Raw genomic sequence first — 24,586 nt, forward strand, 5'->3', positions numbered from 1 at the left:
TCTGCTCATCCACACAATTCATCTGCTGAATGCCTAGAATTAGATTTTAGAATTATTTAGAAATATTTAGAATACCTAGATTAGGTAGCTTAAAGTCACCATGTCCAAAACAGAACTCAATTAACATTTCACCTATATTCTGAATTTCCCAGTTTCTGTCCGTGGTATCACCAATGTTTCTAGTCAATAGTATCATTTTCAAGTCCTAACTCTCCCTCATCCTATGTATCCAATCAGTTGCTAAATCTCCTCAACTATACTATACATCTCTGGAACCAGTCTCCCTATGTCTACGCACACACCTAATGCCCTAATTCAGCACCTCATCACCACTCCCTTCTACTAATATAATAGCTTCCTAATTGGCCTGTCTCCAATACCTCTTTCTTTCTATTCCTTTTCCAACACAGCTGTCTAAGTAAGTTCACTGAAGTACAGATCTAACCATATCACCACTTTCCTCAATAAACCCCCAGCAGCTCTAGAACCAAATAGTAAACTCCTGTTTAGCAGTAAGAATTTTTCATGACCTAGTTTCAAACTACTTTTGTAGGGTCATTATATATCACTTATCTCCATGCACCCACTCTGATTCTAGCAAACTGGTCTACTGCCTCGTTCTCATTCATAAGATTTTCCATCTCTTCTGTCTTTGCACTGCTTGGCTGTTACACCTGGCACACACCCTACCCTTACCTCTACCTCTTAGGAGCTCCAGTTTCCTTCCATACTAAGATAAAAAGCCACTTTCTACATGAAGTCTTTCCTGATTCCTCCAGTTACTGGGGTCCCCTTCCCAAAGAAATTAGTTTGTAAGTCTTTGGTAAGCATTTCTTTTGATAATTCATCAATGTGTCAATAAGCATTTTATCAACCACAAGCCTAGTACTGCACTAGATGCCAGGGATGCAAATACAGAGAAAGAAATTACCTCTACTCTCATGGGAATTATAGTTGAACTGTGGGGACAAGTACATATATATATAAGTATAAAAATATAAAGGGAATAAATACAAGGAGGATAAATACAATGAAGTTTTGGAAAGAGGACACTGAGAGTTGAAGGAATCAGGAAAGACTTCATGTGTAATTAGTCCTTGAGTTGCATCTTGAAGGAAGACTTCTGGGAGATAAAGTATACAGGCAGAATATTCTAGGCATGGGGTGGGAACAGGGATTACAAAGGCAGGAAGATGAGAGCAGGATTGGGGTATCTGAGGGATGGAGAGAAGATCACTTTGGCTAAATTCCAGATTATAGAAAGGGAAGGAATGCATGAGGAAGCTGGAAAGTTGGAGTCAGGTTAAGTAGGTCTTTAGAGGCCCAAAGAATGATTCTACATTTTATCCTAGAAGGGAGCCACCACATTGAATTGAGTAGGAGAGTAATGCTATCACTCTGTGAAAATCATTGAGGCAGCTCTGTGGAGAACACACTTGAGCTAGGGGAGACTAGAGGCAGGAAAACCAATTAGCAGGTTGCTGTTTATTCTGGAGAGATGTGGGCATGAAATAAGGTATTCTGAGCAATGATAGGGAGGCATATACTAGAGATAGTGTAGAGGTAGGAAAAACAATGGGCAATTCACTGGACATGTTTATGTCCTGGAAATGGTATGTGCATGGTTGTATGGCTGTGAATATGTGTGCACACACATGCATGCCTATATGTATGTGCACATATTGTACATGCATCTATGTTGTACATATATACATACACGAACACATAACATATACATGTCTTCCACAGAGAGAAGGCAAACTAATGAGGACTAATATTTTTATAGGGTTTTAAAATTTCTGAAGAAAAGTGTGTGTGTGTGTGTGTGTGTGTGTGTGTGTAATATATACATATACATACACACATACATACACACACTTAATCTCATTTGATCCTCACAGCAACCCTACATGATAGGTGCCATTACTACCCCCTCATTTTATAGATGAGGAGACACAGAATGAGAGAAATTTATTATAATTTTATATACCGTAATAAACTATTTATATGCTATATTTATATATATATAATATATTTATATATAATATATATTTATATACTATAATAATAAATGTACCATAATCACACAGCTAGTAAATGTCTCAGACAGAATTAGAACTCAGCACTTCCTAAGTCTGCTACCTAATCCACCTTTAGGATACAGTTTGCTTTTTTGACATTGTGGGTCAGGTGCCTAGCACAGTCCCTGCTACAAAGAAGGTGATTAATAATAAATGTTTGTTTTTGACTGAACACACCTCATTCAATGTACTTTCACTTTCCTCTAAACTCATTGTGACACTATAATATAAACTTCATTAAAAAAATTAAAATGTTAACTTTGCAAACAAATTATTTTACAGAGAGTAAAATAATTTTGCCCTTGAAATACAGGCAAAATAGGGAATAGGATAGTAGTCAGGAAGGATCACATTAAAAAAACAAAAACCTTTACCACTACTACCTGTGTGACCATGGACCAGTCTGAAACTTCTATCTGCCTCAGTTTTCTCATCTGTAAAATGGGGCTGACAATGGCACTAACTTCCCAGGGCTGTTGGTGAATAAGATGAGGTAGTATTTATAAAATGTTTTACAAACTATAAAACACTGTGTAAATTCTTGTTATCATTATTATTACAGGGCTGCCACAATTATACACATGGTTAAATTAATGCAGGCAGGACAGTACCTTCCAACTGTATAACCAGAAATAACTGTAGGCACCACATACCCATCCATAACACACTACAAATAATTTTGCTAATTCAAATCAATAAAAAATTGATTAAACACCTACTCTATACAAGATACTGTCTGGAACATAAAGGTAAAAAGGAAACCAATGAAACAACTCCTGCTCTCAAAGAAAACTCACTATTTGAACTACTGCTATAGATCTATGCAATGCAAATATATACATGCATTTTCATATGTATCGATAATCAGCAAATAAGAGAATTTCATGTTTGAAAGAAAACTCATGAGCCATTCAATTCTACCTGTTCTTGAACAAGAATTCTCTTTACCATATGCTATACCTAGTAAGTGGAGATGTCCCATTGCACTTTTGGATACTTGTAACCGGTTAAGAAATTTTTACTTATGTCAAGTCTCAACAAGTAATTTAAAAATCTGCATATATAAAAATATACATTCAATACGCAATATATGCCCATTAATCCAATTTTTTGCCCTTGAGAGCTAAAATGAACAAGTCTAATCACACATCAGAGTCAGATCCCATGTCTCCCTGCATCATGTCTTCTTTAGGCTACAGATCACCAGTTGCTTCAACTAATCTTCGTAAGGCATAAGAGGCAAGGTACATATTTCACCACACAGGCTATCCTCCCCAGCTTATCATGGTTCTGAAAACTGAGGCCCATGATTATATATATTATTCCATAAATATCCCATTGACAGAATTCCTGACTGTAACAGAATATCACTAACATAATAGATGTATAATAGTATCATTTTCCGATTTATAGAATAAACTTAAACTGAAAACATAAAACTATCAAGTCTAGTTTAAATAACTTTATCTCAGATCACAGATATGCACCATTACACAAGACTTTCAATGTTACTTCCCTTAGTTGTGCCCATTTACTCAGTCAAGATTTCTAATTGATACCTACCATGTTATTACCTATGCTGACATATGCATATATACGCACATATAAATATACACATGCACACAACACATGTACATTTATATACACACATATATGCAAACAACTGCATGAATAAATATATACATGCATGCATTTGCCTAAATGTTACATATATAAACATGTATTTACATAACAGGACACATGACTTCATTGGCATAGGGGATTCTCAAATGAAGAAACTCCTTCAACCAATTCAAAACAGCATGTTGGCTGTTCCTTAGTCTCTGCAGGAGAGATGGCTATCCCAAAAATCTAGAGGAAAGAGAGGGAAATATTTCACAGATGTGACAGAGTAGGGATGACCTAAGGGTCAATCTGATAGAGGAGATAGGAAGGAATAGAATCACTTGGCATGTAGAGAGGTTAATCCCCTCATCGGGTGAGAGAAGAGGAAATCATGGCAGACGGCATACATGTGAAATGAGATGGAGAAGAAGGTGACAGGCAGGGTCAAGGAAGGGGAAGTCAAGGAAGATTTGAAGAGGTTTCAAAGAGTTATTGTGGAGAGTGGATAAAGAAGGTATAGTAGAATTACTTGGCACCAATAAGGATTCAGTTGCTGTCATGTAACATAAATTTGAAGTAGACCCAATCTACATAGTTACACGATGGCAAGAATGATCCAAGACCAAGGTTTAGCAAGTCAAATAATATGGGGGAGAAAGGGTAGTATAGAGTTAAACTGGTTCAACACAGAGCCAGGATGGGGCAAGGAGGAAAGATCGACTAGTGAGGGGAAAGGAACTGAGGAGTACAGAGATAGCAGTTAATAGTGGAGATAGAAAGTCAGATTTAGCAAGGGAAGGCAAGAGATGTAGAAAGTCAATATATCATGGTAGGATTTTGTGAGTGACAGCAAAATCAAGGGTATAAACAACTTTGTCATGTGCATGACTGATTATTAAGTCATGGGATATGAGTAGATTGAGGAACTGAGTAGTTAGGATGTATGAGGAGAGTTGGTATGAGGAGGGCCATAGTTGTGACAGTTACCCTCTTTAAATTAAAAATGTGTGTTTATACATACATACATAAATGATATGACATACATACATACATATATGTATATATGATGTGACATGTGTATATATAGATATAGACACAGAGAGAGACAGAAACAGAGAAGTGGGATGAATGAGCACTTGAACTGTGATTGATCACTTCTGGCTCTTATCTATTCTGTTCCACTGATGTGTTTTTTTTTTCAAAATTTTCTGCAAATTTTTTAAAAAAAATATTGATGATTGCTACATTATGACATACTTTGAGATTTCATAATGCTACTCCATCCTTCTTTCTTTCTACTTTTACCTTTATTTCTCTTAAGATTCTAGAACTTTTTTCCTTCAGATTAACTGAATTATATTATAGTTCTATAAGGTAACTCTTTGCCAATTTATTGGGTTTCACATTAAATCAGAAAATTAATTTTAGTCATTTTTTATTCATTATGCTGACAAATTCCAGACATGAACAATAACCTATTTTTACTTTTCTTTGATCAAGCATACAGAAGCCACTGAAGAAATGATTGCTAACATTACTTTTTTAGAAGGAGCACTTTGCAACTTTAGATAATCTCTGAATCATGTCTTGGCAAGTTAAGTTCCAGACACTGAATATACTTTCTTGCTCTTTTAAATGTGAATGGGACATCTGCACTGTTTGCTCTTTTTTTTTTTTTGTATTATTCCATAAAAATACTGATGATTCTTGTGGATTTTTCCTCAGCCTATCTTCTAATTGCCATGCACTATAATTTGCAAATGGACTCAGCTGCTACCAAAACTAATTTTTAACTTTTTAAACTTTGACATTTAAATTTTAAACTTAAATTTTAACATTTAAACATTAAAAATTAAAGTTTAACATTTTTAACTACACCAGATAAATATTTACAGGGGGTAATTTTGTAAAGCTATAAAAGAGATCACAGACAAGGATTATATGAACTAGTTTAGATGGTTAAGTCCTATTCTAGTTTCAGGTCTTTTGGAATGATGTCTTCAAAAAGGGCATCAAAATTACCCATAATCCCACAGACTAGTGGAATTTGATGTAACACAGTGACTGCATCCAAAAGCAACTGCTCATTGAGAGAGATCAACCTCTTAGAAAACTATGAGTATTGATCTCTAATAACAGGAAACAGAAAATATCTGAACATCTGTACAAGATCAACAAAAACTAGGGCCAATTGGAATCTTTCCTGATGCTTGTGGAACCTATTCCAAGCTCCATTTGTAAGGAAACTGAAAGTTCTCCTTAAAACTTGACTGGGGAAAATCCAATCCTAAACAATGCCATTCCTAGACTTATTTATCACATAATATGGCCTCCCACCCAAAGAAAGTCTCATTTAATACGCAGCCATTTGTTAATCATAACATTATAAAAAGGAAGCCAAAAGGCTGAACTCTTCCCCCCAAAATTCCAATATCCCTAAAAAGAAATCATAATGGTTACTAGTCAAGCTTTGCTCTTGAATTTTAAAAAGTAATTCACATGACTACTTCTCTAGTTTGTAAAGTAAACTGATAACTAATTTTTCATCTCTATGACATTATAAGTACTAGATTTTAAAAATGAAGACAGGAACATTTCATTTATCTTTCCATCTCTCCCAGAGCCTAATACACAGTTGATGCTTCAATAGAATGTGTTGAATGATCATACATTTGAGTGCCCACTAAATGAAGAGTGCTAAAGTAAAGGATTAATATTCTCAACGTCCATGTTTCTTTTTTTGTGTTTTTCAATAATGAAATCTATATTAAAGGAAAAATATATCTTTATGTTATGCGCTATGTTTATGTTCTGCTTTATGCTATGCTATGTTATCTTTAAAGAGATTTTTCACTTCTGAAAGTCTGAACTCTTTAGATCTATTTAAAAAAGGAAGAAATCTGATGGCCAACATACTTAACTTGACAAATGATCTAAAAACATTTGAACACATGGTTCAGAGAAAGCAGATTACTTCAACTGTCATTTTAGAGATACTTAAATCTAAGTAAGAAGTAATAAAAACAACTTCAGTTAATCTGTGCTCATATTCTTTAAAAAGCATCCTTATTTATCCTAGTGAAGAACCTCAGGTTAGAGATAAATCTTGATATGACTGTTTCATTTAAATTAGATAACCTTGATATTAATTGAAATTAAAAGATTATTTTAAAGTGAAACTTGTTTCAAAGACAGGAAATCATGAAGTAAAAAGTAAAATATTACTTTTAAAAGTTTCCCATTTTTCACACAACTGAAACCTGAGTTCATTTCAGGGAAGCAAGGCTTTCTACTTTGATTAAATATTACTTTTTAAAATTAAAAATAGTATATATGGAAATTTTCTGGGGGATTATTATAATGGCAATACCCATCATTTGCAAAATGTTTTCAAGTTTGCAAAGTGCTTTAACTATATTTTTTATTTGGTCATTTCAACAACCTTCTCAGGATTAAAGATATTATTCCCATTTTACAGATGAGGAAGTTTAATTCTACAGAGATTATATGACTTCACTAAGGTCATCTGGTGAGTAAATGGTAGAGTTAGTATTTGAACTGATAACCTGGAAGCCCAAGTTCAGTACACTTGAGCCATCTCTCAAGACTCAGTCATCAACGGTGTATTTGCTTTATGAAGATCAGATCAACTGTGTTTATAAAAGTTCCTTACCTATAAAAATATGCCTTGTTATGACAGCTAAATGGTACAATGGATAGAGTACTGTGCCTGGAATCAGGAAGACTTGAGGTCAAATCAATCCTCAGACATCTACTTGCTATGTGACCCTGAGATCAGTGTCTTCAACTGTAAAATGGGGATAATAATAGAACCTACCTTCCCAGGGTTGTCATGAGAATAAGATGAGATCATTTTTGTAAAGCACTAGGCATAATTCTTGGCACATGGGTAGGCATTATATAAATACTAGCCATTGTTGTCGTTGTTAAGCATAAATTTGAGTTAGACTTACAAATCCGCTATTCCAGTTCCCTCACTTTGTAGATGAGCAAACTGGAGCCTTGAAACATTAAATAATCTGGCACACAATCCCATTCCTTATGAGTACCAGAAATACTACTCCGAGTCTCCACTATAATAAATTCTCCTTCATAAAAGCCTTACAAAGGACTTCATTGTGCATCATTGTATTATCATCTACTAAAGAACTACTGTAATCCATAAGGATTCTGAAGGCTTTACTAACAGAGCACAAGTTCTGATAAGGCCTACAACAAGTTGGAAAGATTTAAATTCTTCTATTGAGCTCAGGAACAGAGTATGTGCCTGTAACCTAATGGAAATCTCATTAGCAGAAGCCTGGCCACCAGATAATTGCTTTTGGCCATAGCCACTTATGAAGATTGTCTGCTATGATACAGAGATGTTCTGAACAACACGGGATATAAACACATCAACAAAATCACCAAATTGAGAAATAATAACAAATACTAGCACATATATTAACCACTACTTTGCTTATAGTTTCTCATTTGGACCCAAAACAACGTGGCGAAGCTGATACTACTGGCACAAAACTCATTTTACAACCAAGGAAACTGAGGCTCAGGAAGATTGAGTTACTAGCTCATTCTCATACGGGCAATGAATGCCTGAGATGGGATACCAAACCAGATCTTTGATGCCTCCATATCCTGTCCTGCTGCATTAAATCATGCTTACTCTTGTAAATTTATCTTCATTATGCAGCAGAATAGAGCAGGATTAAGTGAGATACAAAATATTTTGCAAGGTCCCAAGGGAAAAAAAACAAAACAATTTCTAACTAGGGGAGCACTTCATCAAGTTCGTTACTGAAGACTTCAGTTTGGTTAGAAAGAACTTCTTTAATCATGCATGCACTCATCTCTTGTTTGTTTGTTTGTTCTTTTTTTACTTTTTCCCCTTCTCTCCTCCAAATCTCCATCTTCCCTTCTCCCTTCCTTCTCTCTGCATTTCTCTCCCTCCCTCCATCTCTCACTTCTCCTATCTTTTTGCATTTCTCTCACATCCTCCCTCTGGTTCTCTTCCTTACTTCAAATCTCTTTCCTATTTCACTCTTTCCCTCACTCTTTTCCTATCCTGTTTTCCCTTCATCTCTTTCCCTTTCCTCTCTCTCTATCTCTTTCTATCTCAACATTTTTCCATCCCTCTCTACCCCCTCTTTTTCTTTCTTCCCACCTCTGTATCTTTTTTCTTTCCATCTCCCTCTGATTTTTCTCTCTCCCCACTCTCTCCATTCATATGTTTTTCCCTCCTTCTCTTTCCTTCTCTCACTCTCTGTCTCTCTCTGTGTCTCTCTGTCTCTCTCTGTCTCTCTGTCTCTCTCTCTGTCTCTCTCTCTCTCTGTCACACACACACACACACACACACACACACACACACACACACACACTTCCCTAATAGTTGCTGACGAAAAGTGGGAGGGAAAAGTAGTCATTTCTTATCCAAGGTACCAAGTATACTTTTGGGCAGATTATGTATATTTTCCTCAAGGTTGATTCTGTTTGTTTATTTGTTTTTAAGGACCAGCCGGAATAGCCACCCTCTTATGCCCCCTGTCCCACTCTCTTCTTGAGTTTTTGTTCATGCAGGCCTCCTCTGAAAACCTGGATGAATAAGTGGTTAAACACTTAAAAAGAAAAAAAAGAGGGAAATACAGATTTTAATTAGCACAAAAATGAAAGGTATAGTGAAATATGAATCATACAAAAGCAGGAACTACCGGTGTCTATGTATAGGATGCAATGCATTCCCCATGGTCCAACAAGCTTAGTAGTTAAGCAGGTTAGAAGGCTTCTAGAGGGTGCAAGACTTAGAGTCTCATCTTTCAAAATACATGAAAAATTTGAACCTTATCAAAAACTACTTCAATGAATTCTGAACTTCCTTTAAAGGCCAGCTCAAGTATCACCTCCTACATAAATCCTACACTGATCCCCTCTGTTACCAACATCCTTCTCCCCCAGGAAATATGAATGTATATATAGCGGGGAAGGATATGGCAAATTACTCCAGAATCTTTGGCAAGAAACCCTCATGGACAGTACTGGTGTGCTGTGATCTACAGTGGCATGAAGAGTCAGACATGGCTGAACAAATGCATGCGCACACACATCTACATATATATTTCAGATTTACTTATCTGAACACATGTGAGCTTTGTGAAGATAAGACATCTTTATTTTTATCTTTGTAAACTTCATGCTAGCACAACACTTGGTACATAGTTACTGTTTAACTGCTGTTTGAGGAATGAATAAGATTTGAAATGCTAGAGCGGTGTAATTCTCAAGATTGAATAAATCATAGTGATCGATAAGCATATTTACAACAGTGCCTTCAAAATATTAGGTACTCAGCAAAATAAACAAATATGGAATTAGGTCATATAGGGGCTCTGCAGTATACTAAGGATATAAGGAAAAATAAGTTATTTCTGAAATGCCCAAGGCAGAGAAGCAGTTTGGAAGAGGAAAGGTAGGGGTTCTTAACTTGGAGTCCATGAGATTGTTTTTTTTTTTTTTTAACAATAACTGTATTTCAAGACAATTATTTTCTTTTGCAATCCTATTCTTTTGGACTTTAAAGATATTATTCTGAGAAGGGCTTCATAGGATTCACCAAACTCCCCAAGGGGTTCATAATATACAAAATGGCTAAGAACCTCTAGTATTGGGGAAAGTGCCTTGATATTCAGGCCCGGGTCTAATTCTTATTATTTTTGAATAAGTCATTCCTCTTTAAGAAAGGCAAAACCATCTGGCATAGATGAAGGAGTGGGTTGATGTTTAAGTAGGTAGATAGAGTTTATAACAACTACAGAGGAAAGCATGCTGGGAAATCCCTAAGAGATGAATAAAAGGATGGCTCAACTCTGATGCAAGGCTGAGTTGAAGTTTAATAGTATGAATTTTACTGGGGATTTGGGGGGGGGGGTGGTTCACACCATTATTGGGCTATTCCCCAATAGTACTTAGAAAGCTAGAGGAAAAGAAAAAAAAAGCAGGTAATAATGGTTGGCATAGCCCTGATGTCTTCTGGCATGCTTTACATTATAGTGGAGATGGAATCTGGAGGTCCTGCATAGAAGTGACAAATCATGGAGCAGGAGCATAGAAGGTCAACAACTTGGGTTAAGTCATCAAGAACCAAAAAAGAAGCAAATGTTGCTGAATTCTTGACAACGGAATGATAAATGGGTAAAGAAGTCGTAGTCAGTGAAGGTGAGCACTCATTCTGGAGTCATGGGATGAAGGGTAAAGCAGAGTCATCCATGTGGGTTAGAGATGAAGGTCCAAGGAGCTGGACAGAGCAAAGAACTATGGAGTTTGTCAGAAGGGTCTACATAGTACATACAATAAAGTCACAAAAGAAGACAGCAAAGGACAGGATACAGAGGGGAAAGCATGAGTCAAGTGCCAAAGTTTATCACTGTTGTGGAAATTGATCATGGCAGGAACAGGGAGAAAAAAATGAACAGAGTTGAGACAGAGATCATGATAAAGAGAGAAATGAAAACGACTACTTGAAGAGAGAATCTTCCAGTGAGAGGCAGCTTGGAGCAGTGGGTGTATACAGGAGAGGGCATCAGGAAATCTGATTTCAAAATCCACCTAAGACTGTCACTAACTAGGAGACCCTGAGAAATCATTTTATTTTTCTACTCTTAGTTTCAGAAGAAGGGGAAAAGGAAAAAGGATGAGGAGGAAGAGAAACTTTTCTATACACTTTTAGGCTAGCAAAGTATATGACATCTATTATTTAATTTAACCTTCAAAACCTCCATGTGAAGTAAGTGTGATTCTGTCTCCATTTTACAGATAAGGAAACTGTGACTGAGAGATATTACCCAGGATCCTGCAGTTAGCAAGTGCCTCAGGCAGAACTAGAACTCAGCTCTTTTCATCTTCCAGTCAGGCCCTACATTCTCTATACCAGTGGGTTTTACTCAACCTTTTTACTGTGAGGACTTGTTTACAGTCTTAAAATTTGTGAAGGGTGGCAAAGAGCTTTCTTTGGTTTCTATGGGATATATCTATCAATATTTACCATACAAGAAATGAAAATATCTTAGTATTAATAGGAAAATGGTTTTGTTATGACAGACTTTGAAGGATCTCCAGACCACAGTTTGAAAACTGCTTCCTTAGACCACCTATATGTGTAATAAACAGCACCAGTTCCTAAATTCATGAACAATAGGGCAGCGTTTTATGGGTTTTTTTTTCCAAAATGCTTTCCCTTCCACTAAACAGATTAAATATACAGAAAAATAGTCTGTCTTCAAGAACATTTTTTCATGTCATTTCCTTGCTCAAAAATCTCCGAAGGCTACCAACACCATCATATCACATGCAAATTTCTCTACTTGGCCCCCATTTTCACCAACATTTCTGTGGCCCTTCTCCCTACAATTTTATCACATCAATTTCAAATCTTAACATATTCACTCCACATTTTAGCTCTTATGAATCAACTGAAGCACCCCATTTTACATGAGCTGATTTTCACATATTTTTGTGTGTGCATACTTTTTCTGTGTGTATATGTACATATACTATATATATACATATAAGTATGCATAGATGTCTGTATATGTATGAAAAGACAGGGGAAGAGGCAGGGAGAGAGAAAGGGGGAGATATGGAAATATATTCCCAGGTTTTAAGCTAATTGAGGGAAAGCACTAAGCTCTTTTTTTTTTCTTTTGTGTCTTCCTAGGTGCTCAATGAATATTGAATGTGTCAATAGAAAATTTTCACACAGTCTTAGTTACTTTGATGGATCTGTGATTTTCCCAGACTGGGTATTTCCACTAGAAGTGAAGATCACAACTCCTTCAAGCCATCTGATCCTGGGTGATTCTAGTCTGCCTTTCCATGAATTTTTTATAGAAGATCAACACAGAGGATGCTACAAATATTTGAATATTTCATGGTCATCATTGCTGCAACCAAATTGACCTCTTGCTGTCCCTTGCTCTTGACTATATGAGAAGCCCACCCACAATTCTAAGCTTCTTTATCCTCAATGTCTTTTGAGCAATTTCTTGACTATGTCATTGTTGGCAATACACTTCAACCTACTTATTCCTACTCTGTGGTCTTTCTATTGCCCTTTGGATCACATTCATTTTTTACTCTTTAGAGATTTTGGTATCCCATGATTACCATTCATATAACACCATGCAATTGCTAAGACAGAACTGGCATTGCAAAGATGGACTTCCAAATGCAAGGAGCTTTTAGCTCACCGAAAACTATGCACAATTCTCTAGATGCACACACAACTCAACAAACGACAACACACTTAAGTGACTACTACCTTCCAGGCACCATTCTAAGTAAATCCTTTGGTGAAAGAAAAAAATTACACCCTTGGGGTGAAAAAGAATTTCATTACCCAAACTGTCCTCAGTTCTTATGTAAACAATTCAACAATCATATATTCAGCAAGTATAAGGCACAGTTCAAAGTGCCAGGAATACACAAACAAAATTAAATGGAGTCAGGCTCAAAGAGTTTGAATTCCAATGGATATTAGTATTAAAATCTATTCAATGGGTACAAGTCTTATTCTCAAACTTCTTTCTAGAGTCATCCTCCACAAATATTCCCAGTAAAGACACCGGAGCTTAGCAGCATTTTTCCAACAGTTTATTTCATTACTGTTAATGTACTCCTCTGATACAAAGAAATTAGCTGGACTTTCAATATTTTGAGTGAGGCAGATGAATAAAGAAAAAAAAACTTCATCCATATGCGTTGTTCATTAAATATGAATATATGTTATCTGAACAGCCCAACAACATTTACTATATTGTTACCATTTGGTAATCTTGTAAAGTACCGCACAGGTATTAGAATTATAGAAGCTTTTATTAATTTGATTGCTATTCAGTCATTTCAATTGTCTGAGTCTTCACAACGCCATCTGGGATTTTCTCGGCAAAGATACTGGAGTGGTTTGCCATTTCCTTCTCTGCCTCATTTTACAGGTAAGGACACTGAAGCAAACAGGGTTAAATGACTTGCCCAGGGTCACACAGTTAGCATCCAAACTGAGATTGGATATGAACTCAGGGAGATGAGTCTTCCTGACATCAGGCCTAGCACTTCATCCATTATCCTGCCTAATATTTGTCTTTCTGTGCCCTAAGGGCTGCCCAATATAACACGTAACATTTTCAAAGACAAGAAACAATGAAAAGGAAAAAAAATCACCATAACTGATAAATACATAGAAAAGATCTGGAAGACTTTTTTCCATCCCCAGTATTTGCCTCAGTTCTTAACACAGTCAATGCTTAATAAATACTTGCTGACTTGCCTTGTTACTTTTTAAAGGAGCAAATATTAAGAAAATCTTAAAGTAAACAATTTGAGGCATTCTCTAAATAAAGTACCATGAATTACAAAGTTTATATTTGCTTTCCCTATTTGACGTCCCCTAAAATAGTTACTATTGGATTTCATTGTGCAAAGATTTTCAGTTTTTTATTTCTGTCCCTAAGTTCTACCTTATGACAATTATCTTTTCCTTCCAGATGAACACCAGGTAGATTTACATACTATATAGTTCATGAATGCTGCTCTTGAATGATTCTGATTGCTAGGTAGCAATGTGGAAGTTGCTAGTGCTTGCAGAATTCTTTCTGATTCTAAATAAAGTCTTATCGAACCACAAAAGGTTGCTCTATCAGTACTCCATGCAAATAATTCCTAGTTCTATGTGAGCCTCAGTCATTATCCTAATCTCCATTGTTGCAGAACCAAATGATTGATGTTCAGCATAGACTTCTCAAACTCAATATGACTAAAACAGAATGCATTAACTTCACCCCAGCCTTCCAGTACTCTTAATTTCCTTATTTCTGTTTCAGCACTACCATCCTTCTAGATATATCATTTGCAATACCAAAAACATTCCTGATTATGCACTCTCCCTCACCATTCCTATCAGAAAACTGCCATCTTGCCAATTCTACCTTTGTACTATCTCATGTATTCCCTTCAATCTCTGTTTCTCAAGAGGATAAAGCCTTAAGTATGAGGAATGAGCTATCTCTTCTAATTCCTAAGTATTACCTTTGCTAATCTTAGCCTCTCCATCTTTTTTTTTTCCTTTTGTTTCCAGTTTTTAAAAATGTCAGTACGTAAAGAAAACAATATCCCATGTAAATAGTGCTGTGAAGTAGGAGCCACTATATGTCCTAAACTTGAGGGGATGGCTAGCATTCTACCCTTCTGTTCTTTACATGATTAATAAAGTTCATTTCATTCTATTCCTCATTCTAGGTTCCTTTACAGTTCAAGTACTGGTTACTCTTGGGGTCTCATAAATTCTATCTCCAGAGATAAGGTGCTGTAGAAGAAAGTATAACTCTGTTCTCAAAGAAAATTGGTTTCCCAGGATACAAATTCATACCAAAGGATATTCATTATAAGCTCCCTGTTTCTTATTGAAAAATACACCTCCATTCTCAAGAAAACTTTCTTTATTGGAAACGTTTTCTTTCCCTGTTATGTTATGTTCCCCTGCCCCCTCCAACTTGAGTCCTTTCTGCCTCTGCATGAATCCCACTCTTTAGAGCTCATTAACTCATCAATTTAAACCAATATATTTACTGAGGATGCATCATCTATTTTTCACTTTCTCTTATTTCCTCTCTTCTCACTCATGTCACTTCCTGATCAATTATTCCTTTCTGCAAAACATATTTATTCACTTATAAGTGGACAGTATATTCTGACTATAAAGTATGGATGTTATCATTAATAACTAACATTTTAATAGCACTTACTATGTGCCAGGCACTGTGCTAAGTGTTTTACAATAATTTTCTCATTTGACCTTCACTGTTGCTTTGGAAAACAGGTGCTATTAATATCTCCACTTTACAGATGAGGACATGGGACAAAGAGAGGTTAAGTGAGTTGCCCAGGGTCACACAGCTAGTATCTGAGACTGAATTTTGGTTGGTCTCCCCAACTCCAAGACTACTCTTTGATTTATTTGTAAATTAAATAACTCACTCTTATTTTTGTTCAAGATTATCTTAAATTGTTCTTTTGGTGAGTGGAAATTTTCTCTTTTTTTCAATAAGCATTAGGCTAGGTTTTTCAAGATATTACTTTAAATGATCACTCTAGCTACTCTTTTTTTAATATTGGATATGAAATCAGGGAGTTCACTATTCCAATCTCTCCTAAAATTCTTCATGGATGTTAAATAATTCTGTTATTTAAATTACCATTCTTTCACATTTAAGCGTTATTCACATGGCTTGAAAATTGTATTATTTTATCACCATATACTTTAAAGTTTGAAACTTTCTGATTCAATTTTTCGGTAGTTATCTGTAGATTCTCTGAAACAATGCTCTGCATTTACAAATCCTACCAAGGTTTCTTAGTATTCCATTAAGATATTCAGTATTTTTTAGCGTCATTTTTATTTCAAGGGCTACATTATCCTCAAGAGTTATCCTGTTTTCAACGTCAGTTACTTTGACTTAGGGAGAATCCATGTGATCGTTGAATGTTGCCACTTATTCCTTCATTTCTGCTTTTTGTACTTTTGCATTGCAAATATGGTCATCTCTCTCCAAGAGTTTCTATTTATTTGAAGAGAGAAATTCTCCATCACGTATTCACTTTTTCCTACTTTTTTATTTCTATTTTAATTCTGCATTAAGAATTCTGATTCCTGACCTACATCCATTCTCAATTTCTTCTTCTAAGACTTTTATTTCTCTTTTGAAATACCATGGCGATTCTTGCAGTCTCAGAAATCCACAGCCTTCTCTTAGGGCAATACGGGTTTATTTCTCCTCACATCATTGTATGACATGTTATTTTTTTGTTTTTTCTTTGAGATTTTACTAACTTTTCTTCCATTTAATACCCTTTCTTTGGGATTATTTGCACGCTTGGCTTTCACTCAGAGACACTTTCAATCTTTTGTTCTTTCTGTTTTATTTTATTATCATATGCCTTGTTTTAAATTAAATTTTAGGAATACATCTTATCCTTTGACCCTTCAACATTACAATGATGCACACCTCTCTCAAGCTGATCTACTGAGTAACTTCATCTTCCTTAAATTGGAGTATACAGGAGGAGAGGGGGAGTCCTAGCCTAGCTGGATCCCTAAGGCTCAACATCATTCTGTCTACATAAGAAAGGCAGTCTGACCTGCTATTCTCCTGTTCTAAGGCACACTGGATAGAGCACTGGGCCTGGGGTCAGGAAGACCTGAGTTCAAATGTGACCTCAGACACTTACTAGCTGTATGACCCTGAGCAATTCACTTAACCCTCTTTGCCTCGCTTTCCTCATCTCTAAAATGAGTTAGGGGAGGAAATGGCAAACCACTCCAGTATCTCTGGCAAGACTTCTTGAGTCTTCTTTTCTGGCATCCAAATTGAGATACATATGTATTATGAAACATTGAATTTTTAGTATTTATTTTGAGTTTCAGGCTCACCTGCTTCAACTTTATAGGGGTAACATTTGTTACAACTGGTTGTACAATTTTAAAAATGAATTTATTGATGTCTTCTGCTATTAAATTATGATTATTTCTGAGGGCAAAACAACAACAAAACAGTCTCTCTTGAGACTGAATCCCCATATGCAAGATGGGGAGTATATAAAAATTTTTAAAAGTATAATTTAAAATAAAAATAAAGAAGTCAGACCAAATGGGGTCACGAAGAGTTGGACACTACTGAAAGGGTTCAAAAACAATGACAAATAATTCTCCTGTTCAAATCTGGGTTGAGTTTATTGTCCATACACTGCTGTATGTCTAAGACATTAGCACTGATAGACCAATTCTACTGACTGTTTATCTACTAGGACTGTCTACTGGGACACCAGAGATCAGGTAGCTTGATCATGCACCTTTACCTTGGAGAAGTTAATCCACTTAGCTTTGAGATTTGCCTTTAGATAGAGGTGCCTGAAGATTGGAGAGTTATTGAATCAATTTGCATTTTATCCAGGCAATCTCACACCATGTTTTAGTCCATTTCATTATCAGCCAGGGTCTCGTAAGTATGGGGATATTGCCATCTGTTCTGCAACCCCTCCCTCCTACTTTCCATCTCCCACTCAGGACACAATAATCAAATTAATATTACCACTGTTAACCAAAAATGTTGTGACAAGCTATTTTTTGTCTGTACTTCTGACTTTAGTGGAGTAATAGACTCCCTATAGTTCTACTCAATCTCTGAGACTGTCTACACCAAAGCTCCTTTACCTGGCTATGACTCCCCTATGTATATCTTCTCTTAGTAGAAAATAAGTTTTTAAGGGCAGGGCAATGTCACTGGAAATTTTCATTACTAAAGGTTAACTCTAGGAATGTTGGTTCAAAATGGGAGTGAACCTTATGTACAGAGATGGCTGCAATGCTACAGTGTTGGTATTTTAATTTATTTTGATCTCCTTTTCATGTGAGATTTTTTGGAATTCCTGAAGCTGAATGCTACAGTGGTGAGGTATGTGTCATTAATTAAAATTTTTCTCTTTATTACTTGGAATGTAACAGTCACTCTGCTTGCTGACTAACTGGACAACAGGCATTCATTTTACTTTTATTTTTCCTTCATGAAAAGTAATCCAATAGTTTGATAATAATGATTAATCTTTGTTCCATCAAATAAGGTCTGACTTCTTTATTTTTATTTTAAATCACACTTTTAAAAATTTTTGTATACTCCCCACCTTGCATATGGGATTCAGTTTCAAGGGAGACTGTTCTATTGTTTTTGCCTCAGAAATAACCATGATTTAATAGCAGAAGACATCAATAAATGCATTAAATTCATTTTTAAAATTGTACAACCAATTGTAACAAATGTTATCGCTATAAAGTTGAAGAGAGTGAGCCTGAAACTCAAAATAAATACTGAAAATGCAATGTTTCACAATACACATGTACCCCAGTTTAGATGCCAGAAGAGAAGACTCAAGAGTCCCTGAACAACTTAGAAATAAAGAAAAATAAAGTTGGAGTAATGGAAGGATTGTTATCCAAGAGTCCCTGGATTTTAAAGAAATCGCTTGAGAACTACTTCCATATAACTGATTCCTTTGTAATCCTGAATTGCTCTGGGTTTTTTTTTCTAGCCTAATATCTTTAAATGATTCCTAAATTACTGTTTCCTTTTATGCCATTGCAACTGATTAGTTCATTAGTTCCCATTCTATTAGTTATTTTCACCTAATTATGTTGCAAGGATAACCAACATATTCAAGGATTCCATGCTGCAATAAGAAACAGATAACCATAATGAAGTACAAGCTAATAACATCTTAAAGGTACCATGTAAACATAAGGCCAGTTCCACTTTCTAGGAATAAAATTACCAACTTCTCCAGAAAAGACCTATGCTATGCCATACAAGACTTCATTTGTAGAGAGCCAGAACTTTTCTCGCACAAATGCTTCCTCCCAACTGTATATAAATCAAATGCCATCCATAAGGTTTGCATTTAACTGTTTCTGAAAGAAAGATACTATCCATCAGGTTTCCTCTTGCTGTATATTCAACTGAGAGTAGGAGATTAAAAAAAAAGACCAAGAGATTTTAAACAGTGCTATTTAGAAATACTTGCCTCAGGTTATATTCTTATGTGTAGACTATTGGAACTCAGCAAAACCAGCAGAAAAAGAACAAGCCTCCAATGTGACAGCCCTTTATCACCTCAAAACTGTTCTGGATATATCTCACACCTCCCAAACCACCACAGCATTCAGCTCCAGGAATTCCAAAAAGGAATGCAACATGAAAAGGAGCTCAAAAGACTTAAAAACACTAACACTGCACCACAGCTTCCAGCCCCACATGGACACAAAAGGAAGCAAGACTCGCTCACACCGTCAATGGAAGATCCTAGTTTTGGCGGTTACTAAGTCAAAGATCTAGTCCGTAAACAAGCATCTTCAGTAAGACAGTACATGGTACACACCAGACCATAGTCTAATAATTACTTTGCTTTCTATTGAATTTGAATTCAAATTACAGCCTGCCTGTCCCTGCCCTGTAAAATATCAGAAATAAGCTGGTATCATACCATTTCCTTCAAATGTGCTACGACAGGAGTCAGGAGAACCTCTTCCTGGACCTGGTGGCCTCAGGTACTTATTAGTTGTGTGACCCTGGGAAAGTCACTTAAACTCCACATGTCTCAGTTTCCTCATCTGTAAAATGAATATAATAATAGCACCTACCTCCCAGAATTGCTATATGGATCAAATGAGATAACAGTGCCTCGTAAACCCTAAAGATATAGATACATAGATGGATAGATAGATAGATGATAGATAGATGAACATAAATACATACACATATGCACATATACATGTGAATGTGTGTATATGTACACATATATGTACATAGATAGATGTAGATATCAATAGATATCTATAGATAGATGTAGACATATAGATATAGATAGAGACATCACAGCTAGGGGGTACAATGGATAGAATGCCGGACCTGGTGTCAGGAAGCCTCATCTTTCTGAGTTCAAATTTGGCCTCAGACACTTACTAGCTGTGTGACCCTGGGCAAGTCACTTAACCCTATTTGCCTCAGTTTCTTCATCTATAAAATGAGCTGGGGAAGGAAATGGCAAATTACTCCAGTGTCTTTGCCAAGAAAGCCACAAATGGGGTCATGAAAACAACTGAACAATATGCATATATTATATATGTGCATATACACATATACATATATACACAAACATACATACATATATATGCTAGCTATTATAATTATTCATAGAGGCATTGTGAAGTAGAAATTTCACATATTTAGATTATTAGCATTGAAAAGTCTTGATCTTTGGTAGAGGCAACACCATGCAAATTAAACAAGAGATTCAGAAACATAGTCATCTCTTTATACTTATAAATCTTGTTTAATTCTTGTTCAGGTTTCCTCATCTCTAGAATATACGTCTTCACCTGGGAAACTGTTCATGGAGCCTGGTAATAGATTACTTCTATTTCATTCTTGATTTTTTCCTCAATTTTTTTTCATTCTTACCTTTCAATAGCCCTATGAAGTAGGTGGGCATGAAACTGAATTTAACAAAGCAGGACATTAAAGTTCAGTAATTTGAGAAGGTCACTTGGATTCTTAGTGTAACAGCATCGTGAATTAAAGTCTCCTGACTTCTGTCAGTCAATAGGTAAACATTTTATCGGAGGAGAAAACATGTACTGGTATTCTGCCAATCTGGAGTGGAGGGCAGCTAGGTGGTACAGTGGATAGAGCTCTGGACTTGGAATCAGGAAGACTCGTCTGCATGAATTCAAAGCTATTAAGTGTCTGAGTGAGACCAGATTTGAACTCATGGAAATGAATCTTTTCAATTCCAAGGCCAGTGTTCTTTCCACTGCCCCACTTAGCTTACTAGTAGAGTTGAGAATGAAAGAATGGAAAGTAGGATTTTGGGATTGGTGTGATTCAATGTTGGGACTGGAAGCTCAATTCCGTGTGGACAGTCTCGGGCAGGTAAAAGTGGGACTTCTAAATCTTAGAGTCTTACGAGGCCCTCCATGAACAGCGGGGGTTCGAGAAGGTCAGACCGAGCTAGCTCGGCTAGCTCGGGTATTTCCGCCTCTCCCCCGGAGATACCTGATGGGTGGAGTCTCCCTGCCCTCGAGGTCGTCCCGGATTGGAGCACACCTAGTTACCTAACAGCACGGTATTGAGATGCAAACTGTGTGGCTGAAGATTAAGTAGGATTGAGGAAGCCTAAAAGCTCTTAGCACTTGTGGAGCCAAAGAGAAAAGTAGGGCTCCGCTTCTTTTCTTTCCTCTCTCCCCTCCCCCTCTCTCCCCGCTTGTACTTCTACTTCCATTCCCTTAAGCTTAGCCTCCTTAGGAAATTTCCTCCTAAGGAAGACCCCCCTGCACTTGTAACCGAAACCCTGTAATATAGCTCAACCCCTGTTTGACTCTGGAACGTCCTTTCTCTCATACGTGCATCCGGCGTGGCCAGCCGAAGACCTCGGGAGGTGAGGTAAGAAAGACTCGGGTAGCCCAATACAGGCCTCTAGGCTTGGCAATTCAACATCAGTGGGACTGACTGATTGTCATGCACACTATGCATGCCCTTGATCCCATCCCTTTTTCAACATCTACAGCAGATTATCTTCACTCTCATCATCTTTTTTAGTGGAGGGAGAAACCGCTAGACCTTACTGCCCCTCAAACTACCATCCTATATTTCTTTCCACTTTCAGAGAAAAATGTCTGGGAACAAAAAAGCTCCCTTGTGACTTATGGCCTCAACTTCCTTTCATTTCTTTTTTCAATGCTTTGTATTCAGACAGAATTCTAACTTCAATCTTCACCTGAAATTGGCCTCTGCAGAGGTGTCAGTAAAAACTTAATTACCAACTCCAATGACCTTTTCTCTGTCCTCATCCTTCTTAACATGTCTAAGCTCTTTGAGACTATTCACCATACTCTCCTCCTAAATAGTGTCTTCTCTCTGGGCTTTTGTGACACTATCCTCTTCTCATTTCCTGCCTGTTGTCAGGTTCCTCTGATGATTCTTTATTCATGCCATACCTACTAACTGAGCATTCCTGAAGTCTCTATCATGGGACTCCTTCTCTTTTTTTCCTATATACTCTCATTATCCTCGTCAAAGCCTATGGGTTTACCTCTCTCTAATGCTAATGACTCCAGATGTATATAACCAGCTATAGTATCATCCCTGACCTTCAGTTTCATGTTACTAACTTCAGTAGTAACATCATATGGCCCTACCCCATTCTCAACAATATTCCAAAAATTACTGAAAATGGCCCAGCAATTAATTCTCCATTTGTATGAGAAGCCTCAGATGTGGTCTTGTCAAGTGCTGCTGACAAATTCATGAAGGCAGCTACATGCTTTTTTTTCCCTTAACATTTTCCAAGATAGACTTTCATTAGTATGAGAACTATGAAAGATGTCTAATAAAAATATTTATGGATTTTAAAGATTAAAATAGATAAAAGAATTCACTGGATCTGGAAAGAATATAATAAGGGTATTTATAAATAGCTACAGTATCATTAATTATTTTCTTTTTATCCACATGAAGGGATGGTAACCTTAAAATGAATCTTTTTATTCAAATAAGTAGTTACATGTAATTATTTGCTTCTCTGTCAAAAAGAGAAATCTTCATTTAAGCAGGTAGTGTGCAAACATTGCCTCTATTTGAATGAAGTGCAAGAAACTTAAGTATCGCATATATGTGTATATATACACATATGCACACATACACCTTTTCTCCATTTAGTTTTCATTCTTTCATTCTGTTTTGTCCTATCTCACCTAGGCTTGAAGTGCAGGGGCCTCTCATGGGACCAATTCCACTACTGATCAGGAGACTGCTCCATTTCCTACTTGGGTCAGTTAAACCCAACCTAAGCAAGGTAGTCCCATCCCCTCCCAGGTGCTTACTATATTGTATTTAATGAAGACATCCATGGCAGAACTCCAGAGTTCATAAGATCTGCCATTTTCCACCTTCCTAATAGCAGGGATTATGGGTGTGTGCCATAACATCCAGCTCCCCTATTTACTTCTGAGTATCACATATTCCAAGATTTGCAAGGGACCCCAGTGACTCTCTAGTCCAATAGTCCAATCATTATCTCAACATAAGTGCTTTCTACAACATGTCTTACAAACATCATCAAGTCTCCACTTGAAAACATTTAGGGAGAATAAAACCCCTACCTCCTAAGGCCATACATTCCACTTGGGGACAGCTTTAATTGTCAGAATTTTTTTCATTTTATAATTAGCCTATATTGCCTCTCTAGTTTTTCCTGTTAGCTCTGTCATTTTCGCCCAACTCCGATCTCTCTTTTGCATGAAATCGGTCCAGGCACTTGGCAATTGCTATTATCACCCCCACACGCTCACACCCAGACATATACCATCACTACTACCACCACCACCACCTTGTCCTTACTATAGATGTTCAGCCAGATGTCAATGGTCTTCTTAAAATGTAGTGCCCCCAAATGACCACAATACCCAGATATGTTATGATCAGTGCAAAATACAGTGGGACTATCATTTCCATAGTTCTGGGGTTATTAAGTTTCTCTTAATACAATCTAAAATGACATTAATCTTGACTGGGAACACCATGCCACTAACTTGTGAGCTTGCAATCCACTAAGACCAAGGCCTTTTTCACATGATTTTAACATGTTCCCAATCCTTTACTGATATAGTTGACTTATTTTTGTACCCTGTACATGTGATTTTACCCTTTTCCCCATTCAATTTATCTTAATAAATTATGTAGATTCCCCCCTTGCTGTTTCTTTCCCAACCAGCATTGGCACCCTGCCCCCAAATCACAGAAGTTAAAATGAATGGTAGGAATAAAAAAAAAAATAGCATTCATAACAATGAGACTAACATAAGTCTTGTTTCATTTTCCTCTGGAGTGTGATACAACCATGACAGACATACCTGTGGAATGGCTGAATTAAGCTGTCGCTGGAGTGAGTCTCTATCATAGATGACATCCTGAAGTCTTTGCTGTGCAAGTGACAAGCTTTCCTGCGTCTCTCGAAGGGTTTCTAGAAGTCGATCCCTTTCATCGAGCATATTCACCATCAGCTGCTCAAAATGGGAATCCGAGTCAGAGCCACTACTCTGGGACCCCCTTTGACTCATTGGGGTGTCCTCATTTATCGTGGGCATCACCTCACACATCATTGCTTAAAGAAAGGAAAGGAAAAGAAAGGTTAGCAAAGAGAATGTCATCATCACACACAGGCTCTTTGCCATGTAGGATTCTGACCTTTTAAGGATTGTCCTTTCTTATTTCAACAGTTTTAAATGTTCAATG

At 36.7% G+C, this 24,586-nt stretch overlaps 1 protein-coding gene across 1 annotated transcript in view; it reads right to left on the bottom strand.

Annotated features, from left to right (window-relative positions):
- Positions 1–24,586, bottom strand: part of PPFIA2 (PTPRF interacting protein alpha 2) — a 684,724-nt gene that overhangs the window by 640,516 nt on the left and 19,622 nt on the right. The window contains exon 2 of the mRNA XM_072655483.1: positions 24,205–24,455. Coding sequence (XP_072511584.1) covers positions 24,205–24,453 — 249 coding nt within the window. The 5' untranslated portion in view covers positions 24,454–24,455. The remainder of the gene's footprint in view (positions 1–24,204; positions 24,456–24,586) is intronic.

Source organism: Notamacropus eugenii, chromosome 3 (assembly GCF_028372415.1).
Source record: "Notamacropus eugenii isolate mMacEug1 chromosome 3, mMacEug1.pri_v2, whole genome shotgun sequence".
In the NCBI taxonomy this organism is placed as follows: Eukaryota; Metazoa; Chordata; class Mammalia; order Diprotodontia; family Macropodidae; genus Notamacropus; species Notamacropus eugenii.